The following is a 12,928-nucleotide window of genomic DNA, read 5'->3' on the forward strand; positions in this document are numbered from 1 at the left end:
CTACTGCATAAGTGAACTCTACTGAGCCCAACAGCTTGTTATTCATACTGTAAGGCAAGCAGCACCTACCACAATTTGAGTGATGAAATAAATAATAATGCAGCCAACCAGAATGGGAGACAAACTAGCAAAATCCTCATCGAAATTCAGCAGATCTGGGCTAGTTCCCTCCCAAAGCTCCTCTGTCCTTCCCTTCACTCAAAGATTTTAGGGACAAATGCCAGTAGATCTCTATTGTTCCTGTTCATTCTTTAGCTACAACTGATTTTTCTGTTGTGCTCACACTTAAAGGTAAGGATAAGCTAGATTCTGATCATGGTATGCATATTGAAAAAGTAACTATGAGACACAGAAAATACAGATGTATTTTAAATACAAAATAACATTGCATTGTTTTCTTCACAGTTTCAAAATAATCCTCAGAAGTGAAACATACATGTTTCAAGGTGATAAGCTCTTTCCATCCCATTATCTTTGGGCCTTCCACTTCCATCTCCATTAGTTGTATCATTCTCTTTTTTTACATCTAACCTCCCTGCCCAGCCTTCACTAAATGGACTCAGAAAAAAACCCTCTTGGTACTATTTGTCACAATGCCATTTTCTTCTCAAGTCTGCAGCAAGAGAATGATATTTGTGATTAAATTATAAAAGCCTACTTTTAAATTGGCACTCTGTCTCTAGTCCTCCTTCCCACATGCACCACTGCAGACCACGAACGCTGCCTTACAAGGCTTCAAAGAAAAGGGAAGGGTCTCAGTTTAGCTGGAACAATGCGTTTCGCAGAGCCACAGCTTTCACTTACCTCCCATGCTGTGGGTTACTATTTGCTTTCCCACACTTCCCTTTGGGCTGCCAGTCTTTGGAGCTGGAATTAAGACAGGCACAAATGGTGATTAAACCTGCTTACATATATGAATGAGTGTGATCATCAAAATCACACCTAATGCTTTAGAAGTTGGGGAAAACAAATCCTATTCCACTGAAAAGCTTGAGTCGAAAGCGTGTTAAAATTAAAGTGTTTGAGGGTTATTTTTGTAAAAAAAAATTGTGATGCAATTTTGCAAAACAAGTCACCTGTTCTCCCTTGGGAAGGTTCTTGCTTCTCATGAAGTAGGCAAGGTATCCCAAATGCTCTCCCTCCCACTGGAGGTGGTTAGCCCTACGCTTACAACTCAGACTTTCTTATCTCTCTGATGATGAACTTGCTTCTTCCCTTGCCAGTGCTTTTATGGGCAAGCCGGAGTAGAAATCTTAAACCCTACACCTGGTAATGGTTCTTATTACGAATTGTTCAGCAAATTCTCTCATAGGCTGATAACAATCTCATCTCCCACAGTTTTGAAATTCACCAAGGAGGTTACCCTGTGAGCTGCTTCGCTTTCAAGGACCACATTCAGATACTTCCTTGTCACAAATCAAAGCAGACAATATAGTGCTATAACCACAAAGCACTTCCAGAGAAAGTTAATATGCACTTACTTCAGCGTCAAGTTGTCCTTCTTCTGGCTTCCATCCAGATACAGATACTCTGGCTTCACTTAGTAACACTTAACCAAAGAGGATACAGATGAAAGGATATTTGCTACTCGTCTACATGCTTTGCACTGAAGATGAAGTAGATCAAGCACCAAATGTCAGCAAGTGCCTTCCCAGCACCACTCCTGGTCAGTATTTTCCATTAATCCCCCTTCATTAGTCCAAAAAGAGTAGGACCGTTTGATCAGTACTCCTCTAGATATAGAGGCTATGCTCATATCCCATTTATGAACCTTAAAAGGATTGAGGAGGGAGGTGGAGCCAAGCAGAACCAGAGCACAGAAGTCAAACACAGGACTGCAAAATCTCATCTAATGCTTGTTCAGTGCTATCGAAATCTGCTTAAGCTGGCCTAAATTTTACTCTTCTCTTGGACAGCTGAAGAGAAAATGATTGTAGAAGTTTCATGTAATAGGAAATCCAAATGATCTGCAAGATTTTGGCAGTGCCATGCTTCTCCATGTAGTTCACAATTCTCCTATCATTAATTGGCCTGTCACTCATTGAATAACAAATTAACTCCAGCACACAGATGGGCAGTCCTCTGTTAGAGGCCAAAACAATCATGTTTCCTACTCCAGCCTCTTCAGCAGCAGATCTTTTAATATCACCACAGTCTAAATGCTTAAATACTGGTTTTGTTATATTGCTGTCTAAAAAATAAGTAAATAATAGAATCCTTACTTCCTGTAATGATTAATCCAAAATTATTAGTACCTGTTCACACAGGACTTTCAAATCAAACCACCTTGTTCTTGGCTGGAATTATTCCCCTTTAACAGGAGTACGGATTGAAATCTATTGAGAGGAGCAGAAGAATTGCTAAAAAAAGAAGCAGAACATTTTTGAGTTAAACTCCTTACTCTGAGAATAGTTTTAAAAAAACTTTTGTCATACATTGCATGTTGTGCACAAAACCAGCCAAGTCAGAAAACTTCCAACTGTTCTTAGGACATCCCCTAAGAGAATGCAGGCAGGGTTATTCCTTACTGAACCAACTCGTGCGGAACTGTGGAATGCCTGGAAAACTACACATAATTTCCTTGATGCGTATATTTGCCAGTTTGTATATTCAGCTCCTTTACTTCCTTTTACCCTAGGGGCATGACAATTAACTCAGTTACTGTCCCAGGTCTTGTACACTCAAAAAATTCACACCTATTTCACAAATGTCCACCTGTTTCACAGACTGAAGTTTGAAAGGAATAAATGGGTTTTTTCAATAATGCAAGCATAACTTCTTAAAAGGAGTTCCTACGGTGGTATTTGCTGTTTACAGGCTGTAAAGTGAAAGCTGCACAGTGAATCTTAAAGGGTAAAAAAAAAAGGGAAGGAAAAAGAGGAGAAAAAAAATAAAAGGAAAAGAATGATTTAGATTAAAATATCTTTTCTTAACTTTATGGAAGAGAAGCTTTTCTTACTTGGCAGCACAGTACAATGAAAATGAAATCAATGACAAGTGTCTTATCCTGAACTCTGAATGGGCAAAGTTCCCATTGACTTTCAAGATTTCTTCCCTTGCAAATGGCATTCAAGAACAGTCGTTACATGCACCTAAGGCACGTCGACCACTATGTTCTGTCTCTCCCCTTTGTGTCAAGTAGATGTATAGAATTTTTGAAATCAGCACAGCAAGCTGTGAATGATGATGCATGAAATGAATAAGCTGAGTCTAGTACAAAAGGGAAATCCTGAAGGCTTGGTGCAATCACTGCTATACTATTTCCTATGGGCTGTATAGAAAAGATGCATAATATTCTTCATGGAGACAAAGAAAAAAGCTCACCAAGGCCAGAAGTCTCAATCAGAAGCCCAGAAGAGATAAAGGATAGAAGCTCACAAATTTTTAACATTGCCCTTACCCACTTATGCCCGACTCTTTTTCCAGCTCTGGGCTGCTGTGCACGTGGAATATACACATAACAATTTGGGGCTCTGAGAACCTGGTTCGCTTTGCATTTCTTAGGGAGCAGCACAGCTTATGCAGTACTTGATGTTTCACACTTCTCCCCATCAGCCGAGGTGAATTTGCACCAATCCAACAGCATGTGAACTGTGATGGCCGAAGCATAGCAAAAGGTGTAGCGATTTCCAGAAGATCAACTGAGCAAACAGCTCTGGGACAGTAATGTGTTAAAACCCACAACTGCTTCCTCATGTGGAATGAATCGGAGACTTGAGTTACTATGTTAGCACAAACATTTTTAAACCAGGCCAAATCATACGTAGGTTGATTTAGCTTAATTTGATGTATAACCAAATAAAAGCAAGCTGGCACAAATATGGTATAATTGAACTTAGCAACACCAATGAAGATGAGCATCGTGAGTATAAGCAGACTTAAAGAACATTTAAGTGGTACATACTTTTTTAATCACAGAGGAGGTGTAAATACGTCTTTTTATGGATTTACTGTGACATCCCCCATTCTCTTGCACCCACACACTCGCAGCATTGCAACCTCCTCTGCTGCACTAAGCAGGTACCGGTCTCATTTTAGAAACTGGAAAACTGAGCTAGAAAATGTTTAAAGAAGTTCTGAAGATGTCTTTGGAGAAGGTAAACCTGAAATCCTGTTTACTTGACTAACAGCACAAAGAAGTTGGCTGTGAATGGTACTCATAGCAAAGAATAATGAATTCCTCATCCCGAGGACATTCTGCTGAGAAGTAAGTTGCAGAGTAGCAACTATTATTCTATCCAGTGGCATCAGTAAAAAGTCTTGATAGAGAAGCATATGGGAAACTGTTCTGGAAAACTTAATCTGCATTAACCACCAAATTACCTCATGCAAACGGCTCTGCAGTAATAGCTCTCCACTCCTTCCTAAGAGAAATCTTAAAAGAAATTGCTTCAAATTTTCTCCTCTATGCTTTAAGATTTCTGTGGTTTGTTATTCCAGGTTTACCATAGAAATAACCTGAACCTGCACCATGTAAATTAACTGGACTTGACTACATTAATCTAGGATTGAATTCTATATAAGTAGAAAAGAAGCTGTATCAAACTTCTCACTTTTGCAGAGATTGGGAACAGCAGCAACATTCCAGTCTTGAACTTCACCTCTCCTACTGTATTCATTCCTATGAAATAATTATTTTCATTAACATAGGAAAATAGTTAAACAAGTTTGTATTTTTCTAATGTTCCTGAAAAGCACCTTTCTTACTCTTATGTTTGATATGGAAAAGCATTGACTTATAAATGCTTTCATGAAGTGTTTATGCTAATCATGTGCCTTTTACTGAATTCAGTACTCATTTCTTCTTACAGCAAAAAAAAAAAAAAAATTAGAAATACAAAAACATGTTTAAAAAATAGTCTTAAAATGCCCCAGATGAGATTCCTCGGCTAATTATTATTGGACTTTTCTCCCCAAACAGACTGTGCCAAAATTTTAATTGAAAATATTTTCACTTACCAATTTTTGTCGAAATAAATTAACTCTGCAGCTCTGTGGTATAGGAAGGAACCTACATCAAAATGTAACCCACTATGCTGGTTTTTGACAGACTAACAGTAGCACCAAGTGTGATCTTCCACTCTTCCACACAAAAAAGTGTTAAAGCAAAAGCCTAAATATTGTCATTACACTTCAGTGCTAACATTATTAACCTCTCCACAGCCGATGTTCAGACTTTCTAAGGATAATGAATGCACTTGAATCTATTCTAGATCTTCTAGAACAAGGATGTTGCTTCTTTAACTGTGCAAGCAGTTGGCAATGGTTTTGCACATGCAACATCTCAGCATTTCACTTACAGCCCCATCTGGCAAAGTGCTGTGGATTTCTGGAGAAGGATCCTGTGCAAATGCATCTTCCACAAAGCCAACATATCTGATACATAACTGTAACTTCACCTGCTCTCCCTGAGAATGTTAATGGCCTGATTCTGACCCCTCCCACACAGGTGGGAGTATGAAATCTCACACAGGCATTGCTCAAAAGGCATTTAGATTAATGCATTCAGAACATCTGTCTATGTCCAGAATAAACGAAAAATTAAGTTCAATACCAACAAAACATACCTTCATTAATTCTAAAGGGGGCATGCTTCTACGTTTGTTTTTGAAGAAAATTTTTGGAGTCCAAGCAAATAATGTAACAGTGCTCTTTGGGAAAAGTTATCTTTCAGGCAACGTCTCCCCCTGTGCTGTTGGCTGTCTGGTGGAAAATACACTCATGTTCGGGGAAAAAGAGGCTCTATCTGTACTTGTACTTACGTGCAAGTCTACGTTCATTGCTTTCAGCTTGCAGTGGGTCCCCATTCCAGTGATGTGTGTCTGTTTACAACCCTTTCCACAAACTCTGCCCACAACTTAAAAACTTCAGGACAAAGTTCAGCCCCAGGAAGCTGAAAACTCTGTGGAGGGTTTTGTCTGAGCATCTCAAAATCAAAAGCTCAGGGAAAGCATTCAGAAGCCAAACCACTGAGATGAGCTTTCAGAGAGAACAAGGTAGTTCATAGAGAAGCATCTCTGTGACTTCTCAGTCACAAAATCTCCTTAGGCCCTGACTTATGGTAAATGAAGAGGATACCTTGAACTTCAAAATATTGCATACCTTTGAAGAACTGTTTCTCCCCTTTCATGGCAGAGAATCTGCTTCCAGAAAACTCAGGTGAAGAGAACAACTACTTATAATGATGCAGCTGCAGTTCAGCTCTGAAGATATCAATACAACGCCAGTGCTGGCAGCAGCTCACCTGTTCAGGAGCCCTCGCTTTCATCAGGCTTGCACCACATGCCTCTGGGAAGGCTGAGAGAGACCTGTTTCAGAGAACGGGGTCATCATACTTCCCTTCCCAGAGCTATCCTGACACTGCATGTTCTGGAAAGCAGTGGAAAGCAGTTTGACTCCAAGCTGAGAAGAAACTGGACCTGTTGCTGCCCCCTGCGTATCTCCATGGACCATATCAGCACCACTGATCTTACCACCTTCTCTCAGACCTCCGGGTTATGAGGCTGCTTCTCCTCACAGAGCTAATCACATCCACATTCCTACCTGAAGGGTAGCAGTGCAAATACCCAGAAAGCAATGCCACAGGTTTGCCAGATACCACTAGAAATGTGATGGAAGGATTTGAGGTGAGGGTATTAAACACATCGGGTTCCCATTTGCAAAGTCATTACCCCCAGTTCCGGCACGGCTCTTCCTGGGCAGAGGGGAGCATGTGTGGTGCTAGGGGCTTACCACACGGACCAGAGGTTGGACGGCCCCAGGGGCTTGTCAATGCAGAGGGCAGCATGCGTGGCCCGCAGTCTCGCCCAGGGCTGGAGATCTGCAGTAGCTGCCGCCGGCACTCCCGCGTTGCCGGGCGGCCAGAACAGAAAGGCACTCTCAGTATGGTTTGCAGAGCATTGATTTTCCTCTTGGAAGAGCCAAGAAAGGCCCTGACCGAGCCTGGACGTGCTTCCCTGCGGACAACCAGGCAGGCGCCGCTGCCGGGCATCTCAGCTGCGGGACCGGGAGTGCGGGGTCCCGGCCCGGCAGGTGGGAGGGTGGGAAGCAGCCGGGTAAGGAGGAAAGCGGCGGGGAACAGAACGCGGCTCTCACCGCCCCGGCAGATCTCGGAAGCCGCAAACTGGCAGCGGAGGGGCTCAAACCGCCCCGAACTCGCAGCTCACACCAGGAGAGCAGAGCAGGCCCGTTTAGCCAAAACCAAATAATCAAAGCACCCTCCTGACCCCTTTCCATCTGCACCAAGACAAACAGTGGAGAGGTTAGTGGAGGCAGAGGAAAGGCAGAGGCTCCAGAGCGGCTTGCGCTGAGAAAGGCACTGACCGTCTGCAAGGACGTTCGGCCCTCGGGGCAGCCGCCGGGCCCGGGGGACCCTGACCCGACCCGGGACCCCACTCCAAGCCAGAAGGAGCCAAGCCCAAGGGCCTTGCTGCCGAGAGGGAGGAATACGCGGTCTCCCGCTCGGCCGGCGGCCTCGGGGCTCCGCGGGGCTGTTCTGCAGTGCCCGCAGAAATACAGCGGGGAATAACGCAGATCCCTAAAATAAAGGAAAGAAAATGAAATAAAAGTTGTCCAGGCTAAAAACACTCGTCAAACATACTGAAAAGATTGAATTATTTATTTTCTCTGGGGACTCCTGTAACCATTCATTTTTAATAGAGTCTAATTAAGAGTTCCCCAGCGGGTTTTACTTCTGTAAATATTTCAGACGAGCTCGGATTTCTGGGCAAATCCTCCAGAGCAAAAACCAACCGAGGCGCACGGTAACCCACTTCCCTCTCCGTCGGCCGAGAGAACCCATCCGGGAGGAGAGGCAACAAGTGGCCAGCAGCTCGGAAAGCAGCAGCTTCAGTAGCACAGCGACGCTTTCCTGGCCAGGGTCCCGCTTTGCTTTACAAGAAAATCAACTCGAAAGAGCGATCCCCCGTTCCCCAACCAAAACACCCCAGGACGCGGCAGCCACAGCAAAGCGATAGCAGGTCCCGGGCCCCTCGGTGGACCGCGGCTGCTGCGGGAAGCCCCGGGAAGGAGCCGCTGCCCCGCTCAGCGCTCCCCGCTGCCGCGGAGGGACCGGACCGTTCGCACAAACCGCCCCGACACTGCGGACGTGCCTGATATAAAATTTATTGATTTCTCTTCGTTTGGAAGAAGGAAGAAAACGAGGAGTTGGGACAGGGAAGGAGTATTTCCATTACTTTTCTTTTCTTGGGGTGGGGGGTCCAGTAGACAAAACTAAAACGTTTCTTCATCCGATATGTCAAAACATGTTTCACAGTAAAATTCACAAACCAATTTACATAAGTATACAGCTTAAAAAAAAAAAAAAAAAAAAAAAAGCCAAGACACACAACTTACTATAAATAAAAGAAATGCTTTTGCGACCCGCACAGCTCTCTCCCACCTCCCCTTAAGGAATAAAATCCTAAAGTTAGAATACTGTGAAAGCTATGGGTTGTGATAGAAACCAAGCGAGGCTCGGTAAGGTGAGAAGAACAAAGCACTTAAGAAACTACAATGATAAAGTGAACAACCGAGTTTAAAAACTTTTAAAAGCCTGCCCTTTTCTTTTATGTCATTGCAACGCTAGAAATCAAACTGGAAGATGCAAAAACTTTTAAGCGAATAAAACAGTGCCCAACCTAGCAGAAACCAGGGAAGGAAGTTGCCGTGGTTTGAACACTTCACAGCGGCTTCTAGGAGGCGGGAGTTGTGCTCTATTAAAATAACAGCTTGTTCAAATAACTTTCTGTACAAAAAAGAAAAAAAAAAAAAAAAGAACAACCAAAAAAAGACACAACTAACGGATTTCCTTTTTAAAATTTCTCCAAAGTTAGTATTAAGTCTGCTAAGCCGAGCAACGCTGCCGTAGGTCCCGGTGTAGTCAGGGAGCGATGGTGGGGTTAGGGATTAAGACGGGAGCCGTCCGGAGCAGCCAAGTTTATATGTGAGTTAGTGGTACGGTACCATTCACGCCAGTCCCGGCACTCTGATAGTGCTGGTGAACGCTGTGTAACCTGCTGCCCTGCAAGGCGGAAGGGTCTGTGGCGTCCCCCCCCGGGGGCAGGTACATGCTGATCATATCCCGCAGGTCTCCCAGGCAGGCCCTCTGCGAGTGGGAAGTGATGGCAGGAGGCGGAGAGCTGGGCTCGGATTTCACCACCGAGCCCATGGAGCCCAGACTCATGGCCGTAGAGGGCTGCTGGCCGTAGGCTGCCGGGGACATGCTGTAGGTGGAGGCGGCGTTCATGTACGTCTGGGCCGTGGACATCATAGGGCTGTACTGCAGGCCCGTCATGTCGTAGCGGTGCATCTGCTGCAGCTGAGGGCTGTTCATGCCCGGGTGTTGGCTGTAGCCCAGTTGGTCTTGCATCAATGAGTAAGCCCCGTTGGTCCAGCCGTTCATGTGGGCATAAGTGTCAATCCTCTGCCCCACCCCGACGGGACTGCTTACCGCGTTGCCCCCCCCCGGGGCCAGCAGATTGCCGGGCAGCGAGTATTTGTCCTTCTTCAGCAAGGTCTTGGTCTTCCTTCGGGGCCGGTATTTGTAATCCGGATACTCCTTCATGTGCACGGCACGCAGCCGCTTGGCCTCGTCGATGAAGGGCCGCTTCTCGGCGTCGCTCAGCAGCTTCCAGTCGGCCCCGAGGCGCTTGCTGATCTCCGAATTGTGCATCTTGGGGTTCTCCTGGGCCATCTTCCGCCGCTGGCCTCGCGACCACACCATGAAAGCGTTCATGGGGCGCTTCACTCGGTCCTGATCAGAGCCGGCTCCCGCTCCGTTGCTGGCCCCACCGCCTCCGCCGCTTTTACCGTTGCTCCCCGGAGCGGGGTTACCCCCGGCGCTGCCCGGCGTGGGCTGCGGCGTCTTGATCTCAGTCTCCAGCATGCTGTACATGGCCGGAGCCGGCAAGAGGTGCGCCAGGGTGGCGGGCAGGCGGGCACCAGGTCGGGGAGAGGAAGTTAAAAACAAGCAAACAAACAAAAACCGGTGAAAGAACCTGCCTGGGCGGCTGCTGCGGGAGGAAGTTTCTCTGCCTGGCGGGCGCAGGCGCCGCTCCCAGAGGTGATGCTGCTGAAGCGGTTCGGTGCGGAGCAACTCCCGCGGGCAGCGCCAGGCGATACGCGCCCCAATCCCCGGGGTATTTGATTGACGGGCTATAAATGAGCAAGCGTCAGCCAATCAGCGAGTGGTTCCCGACAATCCTGACGCCGGTAACCGACCAGCTGGGGGGCGGGGGGAGCCTAGAAGTTGGTGTTTCGAGACTGTTGGGGCCGGACTGGGTCCCTTCTGCCGTGTCCCAGGCCCTGCACCTGTCCCTGGCTCTGGGCGGGCGGCACAAGACGGGACGGAGCCGGGGCTGCGCTGTGCGGAGAGGCTGGTGGGGTTCCGGCAGCTGCCGGCTGTGCCGCGGGGAAAGCAGAGGAGCTGGGGCTGCCCTTCGGGGCGCGGGGAGGAGAAGCAGGGCGGAGCGCTGTGCTACAAGCGGGAGCCGTGCTTTCGCCTGGCACAAAGAGATTCGGGGCTCCAGGAGGGATGCACCGCCTTGTGCCAAGCCCGAAGAAGCTGCCTGAAGACGGATCGAGCCTTCGCTGCACGAACACACTCCAGTTGGGGGGGGGGAGGGCAGACTAAACTCTTTTCCTCCTGAGCCCTCTCCTGGGGGGAGCCCACACTGCCATGCCGGGAGCGGGCCGGTGGGAAGGTGCGGGAGAGGGCGCGGGCGGAGCGGGGCTGGCTGCGGCCAGGGCGCTGCCGGCCACCCCCATATATGCCCAGCCCATTGCCGCTGGACCTTTTCCAGTCGGCTGCCCCAAAAAGAGTTGGGGGAGGGGACAACGTTTGCAAAACCCCGAAGTTTCATGGCAACGGCAAAGTTCCTTCCGTGTGAAAAAAAAAAACTTTGGCAGAGGGTGTGAGTGGCGCGGGCTCACTGGAGCTGTCAATCACGGGCTTCCCTTTCCGCCTTTCCCCTCCTCTTCCCCTTCCATCTTTCCTCCCTTCCTTCCTGCTTTCCCCAGAGGCACGGACACCTGAACCGGCAGGGCCGGCAGCTCCTTTAAAACACGGCGGGTACAAAGCTGCCTCGACCCGCCGCTGCTGGACGGGGGGCAGGTGGGACTCGCTGCCATGTCCCGGCACTTCCTCGTGCCCTGCTCCAGCTTCGGCTGGGGAAGCCAGACGGTTCTCCCGGCCGGGCGCGCTGGGGGAGGAGGGGCAAACCGAGCCTGCAGTCTGCTCGGAGCCTCACTGGGGGAGACCCGGCGCCGGAGGAAGTGAGCAGCACCGCCGGGGTAGCTCTGAGCAAACTGCCCCGGGGCCATGCAGTGGGCAGGAGGGGGCCTGGAGCAGGGACGTGTCTGGGCGTCTCGTCCCGTACTGGGGGGTCCTGCGAGGGGGGATGCTGCCGGTGCAGCTCCTGCGGCTTGGCAGCCGTTGGTGTTACCCAAAGAGAAGACCACAGGATGACGGTAATCGGCACAGGGGGAGAGGACACCTCCAGAGCAGAGCTCCAGGCTGGACCCGGAGGCACAGCCCTAGCCGGTGCCTCTGCGGACGCCGTGGAGAGGGGCTACGCAAAGGGGAGGCTTCAGCGAGGCGGCGGAGGGGACCGTTTTGCCCGGCCCAGTGCAGCGCGCCCCGCGGTTGGGGGAACCGACCGAACCGGCTTTAAACGGCACCGGTGGCACTCGGGAAACAGCACGGTGTCGTGGTAGGATTTCGGTGTGAGTAAATCTGAGCAGTACTGTGATCTGGCACTCTTTTGTTCGGATTTCTTTTTCTTTTTCTTTTTTTTTTTTTTTAGACAAAATCATCTGGTGAACAAAGTTGAAGGGGAAATAGATCCCACTTGCGACGAGCTAGTGTAGTCAGCGTTTTGTCTTTGTTGTGGTTTTGGGTGAAGTCAAACTTTAGCAGCCCTAGAGGACAGGGTGACAGGAGAAGTTTCAGGCAGTATCACGCTTCGGACGGAACTTGTAACTTTTGTAGCATATCGAAAAAGCTTTAGACAAGCTGTAATTAACCTCAAACCCTCCCAACTATTTTGACCCTTTCAGCCAGGCTGGGCTGGAAAGCTGGCTGACCCTGAAATTACTTTATACAAACGTTTGTTGGAGGGACTGAACACGCTTGCATAGAACGAAAAATGAAGCGAAACACGGAATTTGAGGACGTGCTGAAAGCCCCGTAAGCTGGGTTTCCTTCGATGCTCAAATAAATATTACAATGTTAAGTTTCAGACTCTTACTTTGTCTTTCAATTTATGCTCAGAGATTCAAATTATATGTTTTTTTTTTTTTTTTTTTTCCCGAAGCCTACTCTATTTAACCCTTTCAGATACATTATATTTCAAAACAAGACAATATTTCTCTTGAAACATCGCTGATTTCCTTGTAATGAACTGAACGTGACCGAATAAAAACGTACTCATGATTCATTTATTTCCGCGCTTCGCGGGTCCCTGTAATGCTCCCACTGCACTAGGGTGTCCATGCCGCATACGTTCTAGGAATCGTAAGAATTGGCTGATTTCTGCTTCCAGAAGAAGGGGTAAGCAAGGACACGCTGCTCGAACTCCTCTGCCTCGGCAGTAGTGGTGGGTGCACGTAGGAAACCCACAGTAAGGATTTCTTGAACCATTTCAGCACACAAGAGGAGAGCCAGTCGCCAGCTCCTATCCCAGGCTCCGGCGGAGTCCTGCGCTCACCGCAGTGCTTTCCCTGGGAGCCGTGATTCCCCGGTTACCGGGTGAATCGCGGCCCCGAGGGGCCCCGGAGGCGAACTTCTCCGGACAGCCCGGCGCCGTGGCCTCTTTCGGGTGTCCAGCACCAGCACAGCCGAAGCTCCTCTAGTCGCACACCCTGCCGCGGCCGGGCTGTTACCTGCGGCCCGATGGTCCCCCGAGGGACCGGCCCCGCGGTGCGGGAT

The 12,928-nt window shown here is 48.4% G+C and overlaps 1 protein-coding gene across 1 annotated transcript; it reads right to left on the bottom strand.

Moving 5' to 3' along the window:
* Window positions 1–7,782: 7,782 nt before the first annotated feature.
* LOC308224744 (transcription factor SOX-3-like) lies at window positions 7,783–9,895 on the bottom strand (the record flags this gene model as incomplete). The annotated part of the gene is made up of 1 exon (XM_080624920.1): window positions 7,783–9,895. The coding sequence occupies one exon, from the start codon at window positions 9,893–9,895 to the stop codon at window positions 8,939–8,941; it is 957 nt and encodes a 318-aa protein (XP_080481046.1). The 3' UTR covers window positions 7,783–8,938.
* Window positions 9,896–12,928: the final 3,033 nt, after the last annotated feature.

The sequence above is a fragment of the Psittacula echo genome (genome assembly GCF_963264785.1).
Source record: "Psittacula echo genome assembly, chromosome: 8".
Taxonomy (NCBI): domain Eukaryota; kingdom Metazoa; phylum Chordata; class Aves; order Psittaciformes; family Psittacidae; genus Psittacula; species Psittacula echo.